The sequence below is a fragment of the Plectropomus leopardus genome, chromosome 19 (assembly GCF_008729295.1).
Source record: "Plectropomus leopardus isolate mb chromosome 19, YSFRI_Pleo_2.0, whole genome shotgun sequence".
Classification (NCBI taxonomy): Eukaryota; Metazoa; Chordata; class Actinopteri; order Perciformes; family Serranidae; genus Plectropomus; species Plectropomus leopardus.
In genome coordinates, this window is record NC_056481.1 from 1,808,653 (window position 1) to 1,828,449 (window position 19,797).

Sequence of the window (19,797 nt, forward strand, 5' to 3'; positions counted from 1 at the left end):
GACTAACACGCTCACACTGACTCACAGCAACAAACTTTGGAACAAGAAGAAATCTGGAGGAAATTTTAAGAATAAGAAAAGAAATCTGGAAAAACAAATTACAGAAATTCATCACAGAACAAATGCAATAAGATGCATCTTATTATTGAAACTTATCTGCAGCCAAACTTTCCTGAATCGCCTCTTTGATGGCGAGTTGTTGTGTTCACAGTCGTGCAGCTTCTTCCTCAGGATGTTTTCTACACACACACACACACACACACACACACACACAACACACACACACACACACACACACACACACGCGTGTGTATCTGTACATATGGAGCACTTTGCGTTTTTGAACACGATGTACTGAAACCCGTGAACACACTGAGACACTCTTCTTCATGGCCTGTTTCACTGGCTCTCCAGACACTCGTACAGCTGCGATTTGTGTACAATATTTGTACGTCTTGTAAATATCACTGTTTGATACGATGATAAATGACAACCTGTGGGGTTTGTACCTGTTTTCAGTGTAAAGTGACGTTATATTTTTTCCCTGAGTGACGCCAAAGACCGGCCTGGCCGAGGAGGTCACTGAGCAGGAAGCTGTGTTTTGCACTGTTTATCAATGTTTAATAAGACGCACCTTTACAATAAACTTCACCCACCCCGAGAGGCTGCGGTGTGAGTTTTTTTTAACTTTGGCGGGCGATAGTCAAAGCCGGCATAACGTCATATTTATGAACTTGAATGATGAATTTCATCAGTTTGGCACAAATGTGGAATCAGACTCCTATAAATCTATATTGATCTATATTTGAGATATCTATCTCTATATCCATCTCTATGTCAATCCATCTCTATCTATATTTTATATATCTATATTATATATATATTATATATCTATATATATCCATATCTATCTATCTAAATATATAGATATGTACATTTATATATGTATATAGATATGTATGTGTATATGTATATAGGTGTGTGTGTGTGTGTGTGTGTGTGTGTGTGTGTGTGTGTGTGTGTTTTGTTTTGTTTAAATAACATAAAAGTTTACCGGTCCCTCCTCCAGTCCAGCAGGTGGCGGTAAAGTTTTTTGCCGCCATTTTTGAAGGAGCCGCGAAGGCGGAGACGGTTAAACAGAAGAAGAAGAGGCAGAAGAGGCAGAAGAAGAAGAAGTTGCGCGTTTGTTGCCGCTAGCTTCACTCCGGAGCCGCTCAGGTGGGAATTTGAGGGATTTTAAGGACTTCGTGTTTAAACCGCGGCGCGTGTTCTTGTTTTCGCGCGTCTTTCGGAGGTTAAAAACCTCCTCTGTCATGTCTCTTTTGTGCCCGCTGATGAATTTAAACAGAAACTGTGTGAAAGTCGGTTTTATCTAGAAATTTCCTCGGCTGCTTCCTTCACTTTAACACAGGAGCTCCCAAAAACCGCACCGACATCAAGGTAACGTTATTTTAACGTCATTTTTCACGTCTGTTAGCGAGACACTCACGCACAGGTCACCGGGTCATTACTGCTGTCCTGTCATGTCCTCATATTCTGTAATTTTGGGGTTAAATTAACATTTAAGCTGCAGATAGCTAAGACCAACACCTAAAACGATTAAAAAATATGATCTCCATTGTCCACATATACCAAAACAGGAGTACAATGTCCTAAATCTGAATAAAGATTTGGTTATTTGGGGGTTTTTGTGTTGGTTTTGCAGTTAAATGGTGTTAAACTCAGTTGTGTGACAGCTAACAACAGTTACATTAACAGATAACACATCTAACGAGGCCTTTTAAATAAAAGGAAATTCAAGATAAGATCATCCGTTATTTGTCCCACAGCGGGGACATTTGCAACATTACTGTGACAATTTGACAGGAAACAGGAAATATCAGTGTACACACACACACACACACACACGGCAATATAATAATAATAATCTGTTAAAAAAACACAAATCCTTATATCATACATCAGTATGATTAGTAAACTGTAAAAATGCAAAGCATAATAATTATAGAGAAGCAGTAAAAACAAATACAGCAATATAATAATAGTAAATAAAAGATAATTTAAAAAAAAAAAAAAAAAACACTGTTTGATAAGAAATTTTTGAAAAAAAAAAAAAAGACAATATGACAACATCTCGGTGGCTATATATCTATATATGTTTATATAATTATTACTATTTTATACTATTTTGTGTTTGTTTTTATAAATGTGAAGTTGGATTTCCTCGTAATAATAATAATAATAATAATTTAAAAAGTTTAAAAAAATTAATAATGATAATAACACTGATGAAATAAGGGATTGCCCGGCCCCTAATTATCCCAAATATTCTACAGTGTTAAACATATCACACAAAAGGTGACATTAAATTATATCTCATCATGAGACTGTGTTATTTTATTTTTGTAGATCCTTTTATGTGATACTGCTGAGTCAGCACCGTGAGAATAAACTGCGAGTAAAAACGCATGGAGACGTGCAGCATATATTTATCACAGAAAGCAAATAAAGAATATTGGTTGCCCTCGAGGGCCTCCGTAGTCTTGATAAAAGACGTGTGTGTAGGACGCGCCGGTGTATCCTCCCTCTGAGCTCCTCCAGAGACCTCCTCTCTCAATTTCGGGGTCAGAGAGGAGACAGGAGGTGAGGAAACCTAAATGAGTGTAGTAAAGAGACACAAACTCACACACACACACACACACACACACACACACACAGAGACAGCTGATGTCCCACAGCAGCAGAGGAGACACTCTTTAACCAAAACAGACCCGGGTCATCACAGTCTGGTTTCTGGTCTGCAGGTTTGATGGCTCTTTGTTGCCTGTTGATCCACGTCGTCCTCCTCGCCTGCTGCTCCGCTCACAATGAGTTCTTCACCTCCATCGGTGAGAAGATCTGCATCTGCGTCTTCCTCCTCTGCCTCACTGTGCACGTAAAATAAATAAAATAAATAATGATAACAACTGTGATAATGATAATAATGATGGTGATTATAATAATACATTTTATTTGTAGAGAGACTTTGTTGTTTACTTATTTTAATTAGCGAGAGGTAGACTGTTTGTTTGTTTCTTTTTTTATTGTTTCTGTTCTGCAGAAAAACATATTGATAGGTTGAGTGTATAAATAATTTTACAACATGTACTTCTTAGTACATTCTTAACAGAAAAATGATGAAAGTACACTTTGTTGTACAGAAAGCACCAATTTTAATTCCAATTAATATTTAAATAAAAGAAAAAGACAAAACATCTGTAAAGTGCTGCGTTTGTTTCTCAGCTGTTTTTTTTTATTTGTTTTTTGATCTGTATGCGGAGACACGTCGTCACGGTTTCCTCTTCAGCGGATCAAACAAAGAACAATGAAGTGTGTCTTCTCAAAGCGGTTTTTAAATATTTATTTTACACAAATGAAGTGTGTGTTTTCAGGTCACATGACCGACCTGCTGTTCACGGAGAGGGACCTGGTCGCCTCGCTGAAGGACTACATCCGGGCAGAGGAGAGCAAACTGGAGCAGATCAAAAAGTAAGAGACGCGTCAGGTGTCCATCTGCGTGCTCAAACGTTAACCCCTTAACACCTGGATGGACGTCATTTTTCTAGTCCTTCATTCAGACGCCTTCAACAGTCATTTTAACCTCTGAAACAGGAAATGTTTGGTTTGATTTCTTTCAAAAACACATAATGAGCAAAAGAACAACATATTGACCATACATATATGAAAACCATTTTTATAATTCTTATAGTATATTTAAAATAATGTTACAAAAATAAATTTCTTTTTCTTTTTAACTGTACTTTTTGTTTAAGTACATATGCACAAGCCCTAGTTAAAAAAATTAAGCTAATCTATACAATTTTAGTTAAAAATTTAAGTTAAAATGCTCATTGGCCTCTCCTGTTTTTGAAAAAGATCACACCTATTTGCTCAGGTTTTAAAGGGTTAATCACAATATATTGTTAGAGCGGGGAGCGAAAGCGTCAGACTTCAGTGTTATCTGAGCTGTGCCGTGTGTGTTACAGGATGTGGCTTTGCTCTGAATAGTTGTGTCCTCGAGGGGGACGTTACACTGCTGATATCTTGTGACATTAAATAAAAGTTCTCCTTAAACACGTCTAACCTGAGAGCACACCCAGCTTCCTGCTCCGTGTGTGTTCGACCCGGAGGTGTGGCTGCGGGTTAAACACTGCTACCTGTGTATGTGTGTCCGTGTCCTCAGATGGGCGGACAAACTGGACGTCCTCTCTGCGGCGGCCACTCAGGACCCCGAGGGTTTCCTGGGACACCCGGTGAACGCCTTCAAACTGATGAAGAGGCTGAACACAGAGTGGGGGGAGCTGGAGAGCCTGGTGCTCACTGACACGTCTAACTGTAAACACACACCCACGACTGTTTAACCCTTTAGGACCCGCTTTGATATTACACACACTCGTATCGCTCTGTGCATAAAATGTGCTTTCAAAGCTCATTTAGCTCGAAAAATATTATACATAAATATAATTTTCTACTTTCATTGAGTTAATTTTTTTCCAAAATCAGTCCTAATAATAAATATTAAATGTTCATAGATTTTCAGAATTTTGACCATTTAAACGCCATGTTTTTGTCATGATGCCACTATGTTTTTAGATGAAAAAAAAAACAGCAAAGAAAAATAATTTCAATATACTACATGCTAAGTGGATTATTTTTTCTTTTCTGGGTCCGGGTTTTATTATTGGGAGTTATTGGGAGCAAAGTAGATTTTTGTACATTATTATTTTTATGAAGGGTCAAATACTCACACTCACACTGCTCTATACACAAAATGCAGTTTTTAAAATCAGGCTATGATAAATGTTATATGTTAAAATATAATCTTCTACACTGAGTTTATTTTTTTTAACCAACATCAGTCCTAATAATATTTTTTTAATTTACATATTGAAATTTTAACTCTTTAAATGCCAGGTTTCTGTCATGGTCTCTGTTTTTTTATATATTATTTTTTGCTGCTGACAGTCGACAGCAGACATGCAGCTACATTGACTGTGACAGGTCACCTAGTGGAAATAGCATGTATTTCCTCCATATGCCAAATATGGTCAAAATGACCTCATCAGGTGGAAAATAGTCAAAATGACAAATTCAGAGTCAAAAGCCCAGAATGACACCCAGAAATAATACAAGTCCTGTTTTTCTGCTTTGATGGCTGTGGGATCAAAAATGTCAGTTTGAATGGGTTTCAATGGAGCATTTTTGGACCTGAACAGTCTGAATGTAACTATTTAGTTTCCACAGTGTATTTTAGACTTATTGTAGATTACTCTAAAATACACTATATTGCCAAAATTAATGCCATATACATGAACACGGCAAAAATGAAGAATGAAAAGCACATAAAATGCACCAAACAGTCACTTAGCGTTACTTATGTTCTCCATCATCTCCTGTGATGATGACTGTTCTTCTTCTGTGGTGCTTTTTCAGTGTTCATCTCTAACCTCACCATCAAGAGGCAGTACTTCCCCAACGATGACGACCAGACGGGAGCCGCCAAAGCTCTGACGAGGCTGCTGGACACCTACAAGCTGGACACCAACATCATCTCGACCGGACAGCTGCCAGGTCAGATTAAAGCGTCACGATCATAACAGCCATGATGTTCACAATAAAAGAGAACATCTTTGGCAACATAGAGCGGTGAAGGGATGACATACTTTTGTAGGCCAACCAGGAAGTTAGCATCGCACTGGTTCCCTCTTCAAAAACCTTATGGGATTTTTTTTTATCACCTAAAATAAATTCTGTGACTTCTGAACAAGTTTATAATGCTTGCACGTTTTGCTCAGCATGATAATCTTCACGGATGAACTCTACTTTATGTTTTTTGAAGCATAAATAAAATCACCAGAACCAAAAAGCTGATTAGGCTATAAAAAAACTACATCATGGTCGCATGACTTAAACGTCAACTACTTACTTGTAACCTTTGTTTTTTGGTTTTGGTTTTTTCTCAGGTAATTGGCTTGTTACTTGTAACTTGCAACTTCTTCCCAAGGTTTTGCTCAGCTAACCACTGCTTAAAATATTATTTGGATAATCTTTTATGACGTAGCGTTGAACATTGTATTGAATGGTGTTGCTTCATTCATATTTTAAACAGATGCCAGCACTCTTCTGTCATCACCATATATTTGTATTCATTCTGTAAATGGTTATTCAGAGATGCAGACACACCGAACGTGTATTTGTTTGGGGGTTTTTATTATAATTGGATTGTGGGAGGGAACCTGAGCACCAGGAGAAAACCCTCCTAAAAAGAAAGAAAATTCAAACAATAGTTCGAATTTTCTTTCTTTTTTTTTTTTGATTAATTTGGGGTAAATTTCGAATGTCTAATCAGGCTAAAATGTATATTTGGGTTGTGGGAGGGAACCTGAGCACCAGGAGAAAACCCTCCCAAAAAGAAAGAAAATTCAAACAATAGTTTGAATTTTCTTTCTTTTTTTTTTTGATTAATTTGGGGTGAATTTCGAATGTCTAATCAGCTAAAATGTATATTTGGGTTGTGGGAGGGAACCTGAGCACCAGGAGAAAACCCTCCCAAAAAGAAAGAAAATTCGAACAATAGTTCGAATTTTCTTTCGCTTTTTTTTTTTTTTTTTTTTTTTGCTTTTTCCTAATTTGGGGTCAATTTCAAGTGTCCAATCAGCCTAAAGTGTATATCTTTGGATTGTGGGAGGAAACCTGAGTACCAGGAGAAAACCCACGCAGACACAGGGAGGATACACAAACTCCGCACAGACGGACGGGTGGAGGTGTCGCCGTGAGGCTGCGGTGCTAATCACCGAGCCGCTGTGCCGCCCTAAAGTAAAGCAGGAAGAGGGGGAGGGAAGAAGACTGGATGGAGGAGAAGTGGAGGTGGAAAAGGCCTGATGGAGCGAGGTAGATTGAAGACATGTGGACAGAAGGAGGGTTGAGGGTGGATGGAGGAGGGAGGGTGGAGAGGTGAGCAGGGGAGTCGGAGACACCTACTGTTGTCCAACCTGATCTGAACTACCAGCAGTGTCCCCCACTTCTGTGTCCCCGTCACAGTGGATGCACCTTCCTTCCCCTCCTCCCGGGCATCCAGTTTAAGTAAATCCTCCTCCGGGTTTGCTCTGCCTCTGTTAATTCCCTCACCTTCTTGTCTTTAGATGTCTTCGTTGTCTCTTTCTCGCTTGTCTCTTTCGGTAGCTCTGTCTCCTTGGTCGCCTTCTTGCTGATGAGCCCTGTCTTCTTTTTCTCCTTTAGTTTCTGACAGAGCTCTTCGAGCTGCCTCTTCTCGTCCTCGATTTGCTTTTCTTTCGTCTTCATTTGGTTCTTTTGTTTCTCCCAGGTCTTTTGCTTGTTGTACATGTCCTCTTTGAGCTTCTTCTCCAGCTTGTCCTTCTCCTCCTCTATTTGTTTAACTGTTGTCTCCCAGATCTTTTGCTTCTTGGCCAGCTCTGTTTTATGCTTTTTCTCCAGCTTCTTCTTCTCGTTGTTCATCTCTTGCAGTGTTGACTCAAAGCTATCTTCTTTCTCGGCGAGCTCGTCAAACTTGGCCTGCAGATCGTCCTTCTCGTACTCCATCTCTATTACTTGTGTCTCCAGTTCATCCACTCTCTTCTTCCACTCATCTTCCTTGGCCAGAAGTGTCCTAAACTTATTCCCCAGAGACTTGTTTTCCTGCAGATGTTTGACTTTGGTCTTCCAGGTCTGTTCCATATCTGCAAGATCCTTCATGGACTTCTCCTCAAGATCGCTGTACTTCTTTTTCCAAGCGTCTTTTTCTTTCTCTACCTCTTGCAGTTTTTCCATGTAGGCTGCCTGTATGTTCTTGTGCCGGCTGCTGTCCCCCCGCTCGTCTTGGAGTCTTCTCTCGAGGTTGAGGATTTGAGTCTCCTGCATTTTGACGGTCTGGAAGCTCTTGTTGACTCTGGCGTTGAACTCTTTCTCACTTGCATGTAGAAGGTCCTTCAGCCGATAGATTTCGAGCTGATCGTCATAGCCTTTCTGGCACATGTGCTCCTTCTCAGCCAGCAAAGTCTTGTTTTGCTTTGACAGGCTGAATATCTGCTCCTCCAGGCTTTGGATCACCTGTTGAGCAGCATGAAGGGCATTTTGATGGTCACCAACTGAGGTTTCCTCGTTCTGTGGTTGGTTTTCCATTGCTCTGTAGTAAGCTGTAGTGCAGAAAAGACTATAGTTGTTTGCTGTAGAAAGTGGCTGTCTGTGGTAGACTTTGCTTTTCTGTAGCAAACTGAAGCTCTGGAAGGTGTAGGAGCTGCTCTCAGTCGAAGGTCTGAGTGGCTGAAACAGGACTGTTGTGTGCAGGTGATCAGGTGAAGTCTGTTGGTCTTTTGGGTTTAAGGCAACTATCAAAGACAAAGAATTCTAGACCTCAGATGACATCACAGCCGTTCCTTTGGCTTTATGATGTCATGCTTTCATCACAACATTCCGAGAGCCTCCTGGCCATAGCAACAGTTGCCGAGGCTCATGCACAGCAATCCATGGCATTGGTTCCATAGTCAAAAACCTAATGGGATTTTCGATTATTGAGTTTTAAAATAAAACTTTGTGACTTGTAAACAAGTTTATGATGCTTCCTCGTTTTCTTCAGCAGGATTATCTTCACAGATGTATACCGCTTTAGTGTGTTTTGAAGTGTAAATGAAAGAAGAAAAAGAAGAAAAAGGCTAGTGATAGACTGTTGAAAACAATATCGTGGTCGCACGATTTGATCGTCATTTGATTTAGTGCGCTAAATTTTCTGCAAAACTGTCTCCTGTTAGCGTGACCTGATCTAGCTAATGAGCATGGCTATGTCAGTTGCTGGTCTCAGTAGTACTTGCTGTGTCCGGTGTGATGACGTCTGATGTCCCCGACAAACACTGTAGCCACTGGCTACAACCGGCTTTTTAAAGATATGTTAAAACCTTATTTAAGGCATTTTACCAACAACCAATTCAGAAGACCCAGAGACTTTGAGACGAGGGAACCAGAAATGCAGAAAAGCTAACCGACTTCTGTGTTTTAGGACTCATTACTTCACCACTCTATTGTTATAAATCTACAACAAAAAGTCTGAATTTTCAATTCAATTAAAAAAATGTGATTTTACCCAGATTGCAATTTGGTGTCAACAATATACATTCCATATAAACATTTACAAATGAACAGCAGACAGAAATAAGGAGTATGTCAGAGACAATAAATCAATAAGTCAGTGTTGACTGGCGTGCTGGTGCCTTCGTGTGGCCCCCAAAGTTATGAAAGCACATGAGGGACGAGCCAAGTATACAGATCAAAGTTTAAAAAACAGTTTTAAAAAAGTAAATAAATTAGGTTACAAGGAAAAAGCTGATAATAAAGATATAAGATTTGCACGGAGGGCTGGGAGGTATATCAGCTTTTTAAGGTGCAGTATAATGATATAATTATACATTTCCAAACAAGCTATAGGAAGAGTTTGATCTTATGTTACAGAACACTGTACACATTAAATTTCATTCTATGTGGTATTAAAATTTTTTTTAAACTTTTAAAAAGGTCTTAAAAGTCTTGAATTTAACTGTGAGAACCTGTCAAACAAACATTTCAAGTAAGTATTTTTTTCTCATCTTCAGTCTTAAAATATTATTTTTCAATGTATTTATCACAATTTTTCAGTAAAATGTATGATTTTATGTATTATGGCATCAGTAAAAAGTCTCACATCCAGAGAATTAGATTTAAGCCCTGTTTTTGCATTTGTCTGCTGTGGAAAAAAAACGCAATTCAAGAATCTAAAGTGAGAAAATTCACTCAGGAGAGATTTCAGTTTTGTCCCTTTGTCTCTTGTCGTCTCAGGCTCGTCCTCAAACGCCTTACACCGGAGCACCCTGACTGTGGAGGACTGTTACGACCTCGGGAAGGTGGCGTACTCGGAGGTGGACTACTACCACACCGAGCTGTGGATGGCTCAGGCCCTGAAGCAGCTGGAGGAGGGAGAGGCGTCCCGCACCGTGGACGCCGTCACCATCCTGGACTACCTGAGCTACTCTGTGTACCAGCAGGGGGAGCTGAAGAGAGCGCTGGACTTCACCCGCAGGCTGCTGAAGCTCGGTCAGTCACATGATGCTCACCGCAGACACAGATGAACTGTCTCTGATCAAAACTCACTCAGACAGCCACAGAAACAGGTGGACATGATGATAATAAAATTCTATGGAGGACAGTAATTGATTTATATATCAAACAAATAAATAATATTAAATAATATATGTAATCTAGACACATACACAAATAAAAACATAATAAATAAAAATATAAATAAATCAGATAAATACATAAATGTACAAAAAAATACAGGAATAAATAAATACAGAAATGAATAGCTGTATTAAAAATGTAGAGACAAATACATATTTTATTATATACACAGAAAGAGGAATAAATAAATACAATAAAAATAATTTATGAATGTATTAATAAATGCAGAAATAAAAGTAGAAATTGAAAATTTAAAAAACCAGGCATAATACAAAAACACATATAAAAATATGGAAATGATAAATAAATGCATACATAAATACAGAAGTAAATAAATCTAGAAACTATGGAAATAATATACGTAGAAATAAATACAAAAATACAATAATAAATACAACAATAATTAAATTAATATATTAATAAATGTTAAAAAAAATACATATAATATTATGTATTTTATATTAAATTATCAACTGTCTTATTTTTTTATTAAATATTATTTTTATTTACATATTATAACTATTTATTATTATTATTATTATTATTATTATATATTATTTCTGCATTTATTTATTCATTTGTATTATTTATCAGCACTTATGTCATTTTTATTCCTCTGATTGAATTTGACCTTCTGTCTGGCTGCGCTGGATTATGATGCTTCATGTTTAGACCCGACACACCAGCGAGCCAACGGGAACCTGAAGTACTTTGAGTATCAGCTGGCCAAACAGAAGAAGATGGAGGGCAGCGACGAGGACAGCGAGATGAGGCAGAGGAGGGAGACCCGCGGGCGACCCGCCGATTACCTGCCAGAGAGAAAGACGTACGAACAGCTGTGTCGCGGCGAGGGCGTCGGGATGGTGAGGAGACGGAAACAAACGCGTAAACACGCTCGCCTTTTCGCCATCATCATCCTGATTCCTCCCTGTTTCCTCTGTCAGACTCCACGCAGGCAGAGCCGCCTCTTCTGCCGTTACTATGACAACAACCGCCACCCAAAGTACGTGATCGGTCCAGTGAAGCAGGAGGACGAGTGGGACCGGCCCCGCATCGTCCGATACCATGACATCGTTTCGGACATGGAGATCGAGAAGGTGAAAGAGCTGGCCAAACCCAGGGTGAGTCAAAATATACTATATATTATTACATTACAAATGATATATATTTTCTTCCTTAAATATCTATAATAACTATGACAGTTACAAATTCAGAATTCAAAGTTATCATAATAATCTAACAAAAATCATAAATAATAATAATGAAATAATAGTGTAACATATTAAAACTGTTGGAAAATAACATGATCTGACAAGTTTTAATGATCATCTAACACATAACTGATAAAATAACAAACTTTAATGCTGAGGAAGGCCGTTTTATTTTATTAATTTTAAATGTCGTTTCACAGACGCAGCGGCTTGATGCTCCCTCAGTTTACATTTGGCGTTCTGCCACAGTGTTTCTGCTGTCTGCTCTATTTTCCTCTTAAATTATTACACTTTACTGCACTGATGTTTTTGTTTTTCTTATATTGTTTTCAGCATTTTTCGGAAATTCCACCTGAATTTTGCCGCTTCAACTTTTTTTGGCGTCACTGAGCAAAAATCCCATAATAAACTTTGGAGCGTTGTTTACAGATTAATTAAGATTAATTAATATATGAATAAATGCTGAAATAAATTCCCTTAAATCAAAGCTTCTATAAAAATGTAGAAATTTAAGATATTTATTTATTTCATGTTAAATCAGTCATTTATTTATTGTTGCACTTATCTATTTATTAGGAATACAGGAATAAATAAAACCAAATAAATGTATAAAAAGTAATAATAAGTGCAGTAATGTAGCGCTACCTCCATCTTCAAATTAATTTATATTATTCAGCGGCGTTTAGAAGTAAAAACGGGAGCTTTCCCGACGAGCAGGAGTTTAGGTGAACGTGTCCTGCTGGTTTTGGATAACAGGAAGTTCACAGCCGCACAGCCGACGTCTCCTGAGATAAAGCTTTAAAGTTGCTGCACGTGTCAGTGTAAATGTGTGTGCGTGCGTCAGGGAGTCGCTGTGTGTCTCCCTGTAACTGTCGGCCGATTGGCTCCACAGCTGCGTCGAGCCACCATCTCCAACCCCGCAACCGGTGCGCTGGAGACGGCCCACTACCGCATCAGTAAGAGGTAAGAGCTGCAGGACGCAGGAGGGACGCCTGCAGGGAGACAGCAGCTGTCTCACCATCCCCCCATGTGTGTCCCCCAATATGTCCTCCCCCCATTTTTGTCTCGGCTGCGCACATAGAAACAAGAACAGGGCCGTTAACGGAGCCGGAAACTCGTACGTTTACTCGTGTTGCCTCGCCGACTGTGTCAGCTAGTGACCTGTCTCTGTCTCTCTGTCTGTCTCTTCCTCTGTCTCTCTGTCTGTGTATACGTAATGTGACTGGTGAGCTAGCTCAGACGTGCCACGGTGCATGACCCTCAGACAGGCACACTGACCACGGCCCATTACAGAGTCTCCAAGAGGTAAGACGAGCTGGACGTCACACGGACGGCTCACCAAAAGCATTAAAACACACATCTCTGATACTTATCATGTTTTTACGACTGAGTCTTTTCACCTCTTCTGGCCTCTCAAAAATCTAATGCTTTCTTTCCAACAAAACTTTAAAAAAAACCCTATAATGTGCAGTGTTTCGTACAGAGTGACCGTGTATGTGTGGCGGTAACGGAGCGACGTTGGTTTAAATCATCTTTCTGTAGATTCACCCTAAAATCCAGCGTCCCTGATTCTTTATTCTCCTCCGCAGCAGCAGTTTGTCACCTGCAGAGAAAAAGATAATTGATCTGTCGATCCGTTAACAGCTGATCACAAAAAATAAATCATAAAATAAAAGTTTATTTATTTGTAATTACAATAGTGATGCACAAAATGTTTAATTAACAGTTCGGCCGATGCTGATGTTTTTATTTTGTTTGCATTTATGAAATCACGTATAAAATAACAGCTTCAGTAGCCTTTTACTGTTTTTAATGAATCATAATTTCCTCTTTAATATGTTTTTATATTGCTGTAAAAATAACAAAGTTCTCCTTCAAACAGCTAAATTTATTCAAGTTTCTCACCAAAAATATCTCATATCACGTAATAATGTTACGATTTAAAGCATTAATGCGTCATGATGTAATGCTGCTGATTTGCTGTTCACAGCGTGGCGTCATCAGGGAAACAGTAACGTGTGTTTTGTCCTGACGCCGTCACAACCATGTGTGCTGTTGTCCCCGTGACGATGGGACACCGTCCGTCTTCAGCTGTTTTTTAATTTGAATAACAATGATGTGACAACAGAAAAACGTCGGCCATCACTGAACGTCAGATAGTTTTTGTTTATGGGCCGATGGCGTTCAACGAGGCGGAGGTTCAGCCGATAAATCTCAGCGTCCCAAAATTAAATTTATGTTTCTGTTTTCTTTATGTTTTCCTCCTGTTTCCTTGTGCTCCCTGCTCACTAATTCTGCAGTTTTTAAAAAAATCTTTTCATGTTTTTAAATGTGTTGATACAGTGAGACGTTTCCTCCTCTTCCTCTCCTCCTCTTCCTCTCCTCCTCTTCCTCTTCCTCTCCTCCTCTTCCTCTCTTCCTCTTCCTCTTCCTCTTCCTCTTCCTCTCCTCCTCTCAGCGCCTGGCTCGGAGCGTTTGAGCATCCGGTGGTGGACCGGATCAACCGCAGGATCGAGGACCTCACCGGCCTGGACGTCACCACCGCAGAGGAGCTGCAGGTAACACTCACCTGGTCACATGAGTGTTTTGTGCATTTTTTTTTTATAATAAGTGTGTCAGATTTTAATTATCACTGATAGAAACATTTACTATAAAATGCTAGAGATATTACAGTAAATACCAATTAATAATAATAATAATAGTGTTAATAATAATTATATAATGATAATAATAATAATAATAATAATAATAATAATAAAATAGAATACTCTAAAATACAAAATACACAAAACATCAAAGATCATATGACATTATTACATATTAAAAGCAGTTTTAATTCAGTATATGCATTCATTTTTAGCCGTCTGAGACAAAGTTTAAACAAAGACAAAGAGACGTTTTAATTAAATGGAAAGTGATTCAGGACCCAAATTAAACCCATTAACAGGAAAACTAAAATACATCAGGATCAGCGTGTGTATGTTTTGATCCAATAATCTTGTCTACAGAACAGATTTTTTGTTTTTTCCTCTCTGCTTAATTTCTGTCTTTATTGTATTTGATTGTTTCTATTTATTTAATAACCTCTTTCATTTTGTCTGTTTTTCCACCTGTTTATCTGTTCATACATATTATTTTTATTTCACTTTGGTATTTATTTATCTATTTATTTATTTTCCCTTTTTACATTATTAAAACATTCATTTTTACTGTTTGTTTTGTTCACATAACCAATAAAAACAGAATTATAAAAACAAATACATTTGCAAGAAAAAAAAATGTTTGTGTTCCTGACTCCATATTTAGCAACTTGTCAGGTTTTTATTTTAAAGTTTTAAGCTTTTTAGTAATTAATTGTACCTTTTACATCGTATCTCTTCACTCTCAATGTAAATCTGTATCCTTTATAATGTTTTTCTATTTTCTTGCTCTGTAAAGTCCAGTTTAATTCTAGCATGAACAAACATATTTGGCATCAATGGAATATTTTTATTTGTGTAACCAAAGATCCTTTTTTTTAATAAAAAAAAATTACAGACTATAGAATTTGTCAACAAAATACATCAATTTATTAATAAAATATGTTCTTAGTATAATGCCTTTTTAAAATTGCAATAGTTAATATAATATAATAAAAATCCATGACACACTCTAAACAATGAGGGGAAACGCGTGAACGACTAATTTTGGCTACAGCAGTGTGATCAGTGCCTGTTAAAGCTTTAATTTGACATTTTATATGATCTTAATTTCTTAAAATGTTATGAATATGTGTGTGTGTGTGTGTGTGTGTGTGTGTGTGTGTGTGTGTGTGGCTGCAGGTGGCTAACTACGGTGTCGGAGGACAGTACGAGCCTCACTATGACTTTGGACGAGTGAGTAAATGTTTTATTTTTAGCTGCAGGAGTCAAGTCAAGTGAAGATTGCGTGTGTTTCAGTGTTTGCAAATAATACAGTTTGAGGTTTTTTTTGGGTGATTTTTTTTTTTTAGAAAGATGAAGTTGATGCTTTTGAAGAATTGGGGACAGGAAACAGAATCGCCACCTGGCTGCTATACGTCAGTAATCATTGTTAATCATTAGATAATTACTAATATTTATCATGAATTGCTATTTAAACTTTAATTTTATCATAATTAAACGATGTGCTGCTGAGTTGAGACTCAATGTTGATAATAAAGGGTCTCGTCCTGCAGATGAGTGATGTTCAGGCAGGGGGCGCCACAGTCTTCACTGAAGTAGGAGCCACCATCTGGCCCAAAAAGGTAGAGTTCACGTCACGGCTTCAACGAACTGCTGATCATTCTCATTATTATTAAACTGCCAACTCTTTCCATAATTAATTATTTATTCTACAGTCATAAAAGAGTGAAAACTTCAGAATAATTTATTTATTTTCATTGAAACTTAAGAAAACCTGCAAGTATTCACATTAGAGAAGTTAAAACTGGAATTTTCCTTAAAAAATGTTGAATCAATTTGTTTTCTATTGACTAATTATTTGAGTTCACTTATTTAGATAATTTAAAACAGATTGTTTTATTTTTGAAAGCTTTCATTTATATCTTTTACTGTCAGCGTTATCCTTGTTTTCTAATCCTTAATTTTTTTATTCTTACTATTGAAAAAAAAAATTGATCTACAGTAGTCTTTAGGAAACCATACTTTGAATTAAAATGTTTTAGTCTTGAACCTTTAAGTGTGTGAGAAAACTTTTCTCCTGACACTTTTTCACAAGTTATTTTTAAAAAATTGTTTTTGTAGCCATATTTTTAGAAATGAAAAACAGGTACATGTGATGTTTTTATTTATATTTCATATCATTTTTAAATGTCTCGTTGAAGTTGCAGCAATGGTGACAAAAAATATGTATAAATGTGTCTGTGTTTCTGTGTGTTCAGGGGACGGCAGTGTTCTGGTACAATCTGCACCCCAGTGGAGACGGAGACTATGGGACCCGACACGCTGCCTGTCCCGTTCTGGTCGGCAACAAGTGGGGTGAGTTTACAACAACACGCTGTGAAAAGAAAAATGCCACATTCAGACTGTTCAGGTCCAAAAATGCTCCATTGAAACCCATTCAAACTGACATTTTTGATCCCACAGCCATCAGAGCAGAAAAACAGGACTTGTATTATTTCTGGGATGCATCACTGATAAATGACTGCAGAAAATGAAATTAACGTATAATATTTTTCAATGCCTGAATTGAAAAAGCACGCGCTTCTCGAGCGCAGAGCGATACGAGTGTGTGCGATAATAAAGCGGAGCCCTGAAGGGTTAAAGGCAGGTGCGTCATCATCATCATCTTCGTCTCTGTGTGTCTGCAGTGTCCAATAAATGGATCCATGAACGAGGACAGGAGTTCAGGAGGCGCTGCAGCCTGCAGGAGACCGACTGACAGCCGGCCTCCTCCTCCTCCTCCTCCTCCTCAAACTGCTGAGTCACACGTGATCTGATTTATTTTTATCTGAAGAGTGAATGTGTTAAACTCTGTGTGTGTGTGTGTGTGTGTGTGTGTGTGTGTGTGTGTGTATGTGTGCTCCACAGATGAAGCCTTTTTTTGTTTTTTTTTAAAGCTGATAATCACAATCAAAAACATCATTTTAAATGACAAAACATTTGCTGTCGTTAATGCAAAATTAATTTAAAAAATCTGAATCAGACAGACATCAGTCTGATGTCGCTCCGCACACCCACACAAATTTTGTGACTGTTACCATATCAACGACATCATGAAGCTTTACCTCGAGCTGTTTTTTGTTTTTTTAACCTTTAACCTCAATTTTTTAATTTATGCTTATTCACACTAAATACTTGAAATACTTGATGGAGGCAATTACAGTTAAAACCACTCAGGCACTCACCTTTTTATTTATTGCAGTAAAAGCACTAACACCACAGTGTAGAAATACTTTGATTTCATTTTTATGAGGAATTTTACAGCACGACAACTCATACGAGTATCATGACATAAAAAAACCCAGAGGACAGCACATGAAAGCTTCACTAAAAACTCTTATTTCCAAAGTGTTCCTGGAAACGACAAATACAAAAATATTACCCTCCTGTCACACCATCACGATCTCCTCCTCCCTCGCTGACTGGTTACACCCCTCTTTTCCACCAATACAATCTGTGTGTGTGTGTGTGTGTGTGTGTGTGTGTGTGTGTGTGTGTGTGTGTGTGTGTGTGTGTGTGTGTGTTGATGCTATTTCAGCCTTGAGGTCATTCACTGACAAACAACAGATGACATTTAAAGGAGGCACACTCTGTGACCATGCACTCCTCCTGAACACACGCGACTCTGCCGAAGGTCAAACTTGAATTTCACCCTTTGATTTCAGTTGAAACAGTTTGTCACGAGTGCAGATATTTTAACACTTAGGGACTGTTTGGCGCATTTTACGTGTTTTTATTTCTTCATTTCTTGATCATTTTGGCTGTGTTTATGCATATGACATATTTTGGCAAGATTATGTGTTTTATCTTGGAATTTCCAGCTCAGCTCCTACAAAAAGGCTAAAAATTGTTGAATCTAAATTGTTATATTCAGACTGTTAAGTCCAACAAATGCTCCACTGCATTTGCAATTTTTGATCCCGCAGCCATCAAAGCATAAAAACATGCATTATATTATTTCTGGGTGTCATTCTGGGCCTTTGCCTTTTTTTTTTTTTACCATTTTCTACCTTCTTTTTTTTTTTTAAATGTATTTATTTTTTTACTATATTTGGCATATGGAGAACATACATGCTATTTCCACTAGGTGCACAGACACAATCAATGTTGCTGCTAATCACTGACATATCGCAGGCTGCGATTATCAAAAAACTACTTTGCGTGTAGTGTATCAAAAATAATTATTAAATTAATAATTAATTTATATAATAATAAAATTTCCCCATCTAAAAACATAGTAAAAATAATAATGTGTAATATTTTTTAAAGCATAATTTTGAAAAGCGAATTATGTGCGCAGAGCAATACGAGTGTGTGTAATATTAAAGCGGACCCTAAAGGTTAAAATAATTTTACCAACAACAGCATCAATAACAACATCACAATACCCAGGTAAAATGTCTGAGATTTTACTCCAAACATATTATACACGTTAAAAAATAACTGCTGAAAGACTGTGAATTGCATACTACTGAATTTGGAGCAAGACCGTTTTTCACTGTTTTCTCTGTGCCGGTGAAAGAGGAGGTTGGATTTCAGTTTTCGGGTTGTCCATCCTTCCATCCCGCTCTCGTGAACACGATCTCTTAAGAACACCTTAAATTTGGCACAAACATCCACTTGCACTCAAGAATTGATTAAAGTGATTGAAGTGATTAGAATTTGGTGGTCAAAGGCAAAGGTCACCGTGACCTAACAAAATATGTTTTTGTCCAAAACGCAAAAAATCAAAGTCAAATTTCATACAAATGTCTCACAATAGAATGATGAAATTCCAGTTTTGGCTAATTATTGCAGTATTTTAACATCGCCGCCATATTGAAGAGGCAAAACTGACTTTTGTTTTTTTTATATCTTGTGTGGGTCCTTTTTTTTTTAATCAGTCTATGTCCCCTTTCTAAATTCTGACATTTTTGCGGCTTCGTGGGTCAGTAGTTCTGTTTTTTCCCCAGCAGCAGTTTGTTGTGACTGAGTTGCAGGATAAGTAATAATCAATTGATCAGTTCTGAGCTGATCAAATCACATGGATGGATGAGTGAAAGCAAATTAATAGACCCAGTGCAATTAGCCATTAGGTTTCACTTTTAATGCGCCTGATGTTCTGCTGCTCCGTCTTTGCCCAGAGTACACTCTGCACTCCGACAGTGTGATGCAGTGCATAACTGAACCGTATACATACTTCAGCAGCACTGCTAATGAACGGTCCAGCTCCAAAAATTTAAAAAATGTATTGGTGGGGGCAGATGATTTGATCGCCCCAAATAAATGTTTGTTGGGGAAACCTAGCACTCCTTTAAATGTCCAGATGTCCTTCATCACTGACCTTAAACTACTGACTTGTTTCACTACTGCAGAAAACATCCTCCTAATACACAAACACAACCTGGTTACTTTATGCAAAGAAATGTGAGTTGCACTCCCTTTTATGTGACAGAAATGATTGTTTTCTTAAAAGATAAATGTAAAGAATGTAATGGGTGGGTGTCTGTGTCTGTGGGATATATAATATGTTTCTAATCAAAATAAAGTATAAAGAACTGCTGCAAAACAAGAAAAACTCTCCCTTTTCAAATATTCATATACAACAATGTATCATTTACTTAGCCAGCGTCATTTCATCTTTTACCGTGTTTGGTTTAGTT

The 19,797-nt window shown here is 37.8% G+C and overlaps 1 protein-coding gene across 1 annotated transcript; it reads left to right on the top strand.

Annotated features, from left to right (window-relative positions):
- The first annotated feature begins 1,188 nt into the window (after positions 1–1,188).
- Positions 1,189–16,898, top strand: LOC121959288 (prolyl 4-hydroxylase subunit alpha-1-like). Its single transcript, XM_042508535.1, has 15 exons — positions 1,189–1,440; positions 2,805–2,888; positions 3,432–3,528; positions 4,223–4,374; positions 5,473–5,610; positions 9,862–10,116; positions 10,936–11,126; positions 11,208–11,384; positions 12,709–12,779; positions 13,933–14,032; positions 15,296–15,349; positions 15,466–15,531; positions 15,670–15,738; positions 16,375–16,471; positions 16,804–16,898. The coding sequence occupies exons 2-15, from the start codon at positions 2,810–2,812 to the stop codon at positions 16,872–16,874; spliced, it is 1,617 nt and encodes a 538-aa protein (XP_042364469.1). The 5' UTR covers positions 1,189–1,440; positions 2,805–2,809; the 3' UTR covers positions 16,875–16,898.
- Positions 16,899–19,797: the final 2,899 nt, after the last annotated feature.

Coding starts and splice junctions, on each gene's coding strand:
- LOC121959288 (XM_042508535.1), top strand. CDS start 2,810: ATGGCTCTTTGTTGCCTGTTGATCCACGTCGTCCTCCTCGCCTGCTGC. Junction 11,385..12,708: donor AAGAGCTGGCCAAACCCAGG/GTGAGTCAAAAT, acceptor CTGGTGAGCTAG/CTCAGACGTGCCACGGTGCA. Junction 15,350..15,465: donor CTCACTATGACTTTGGACGA/GTGAGTAAATGT, acceptor TTTTTTTTTTAG/AAAGATGAAGTTGATGCTTT.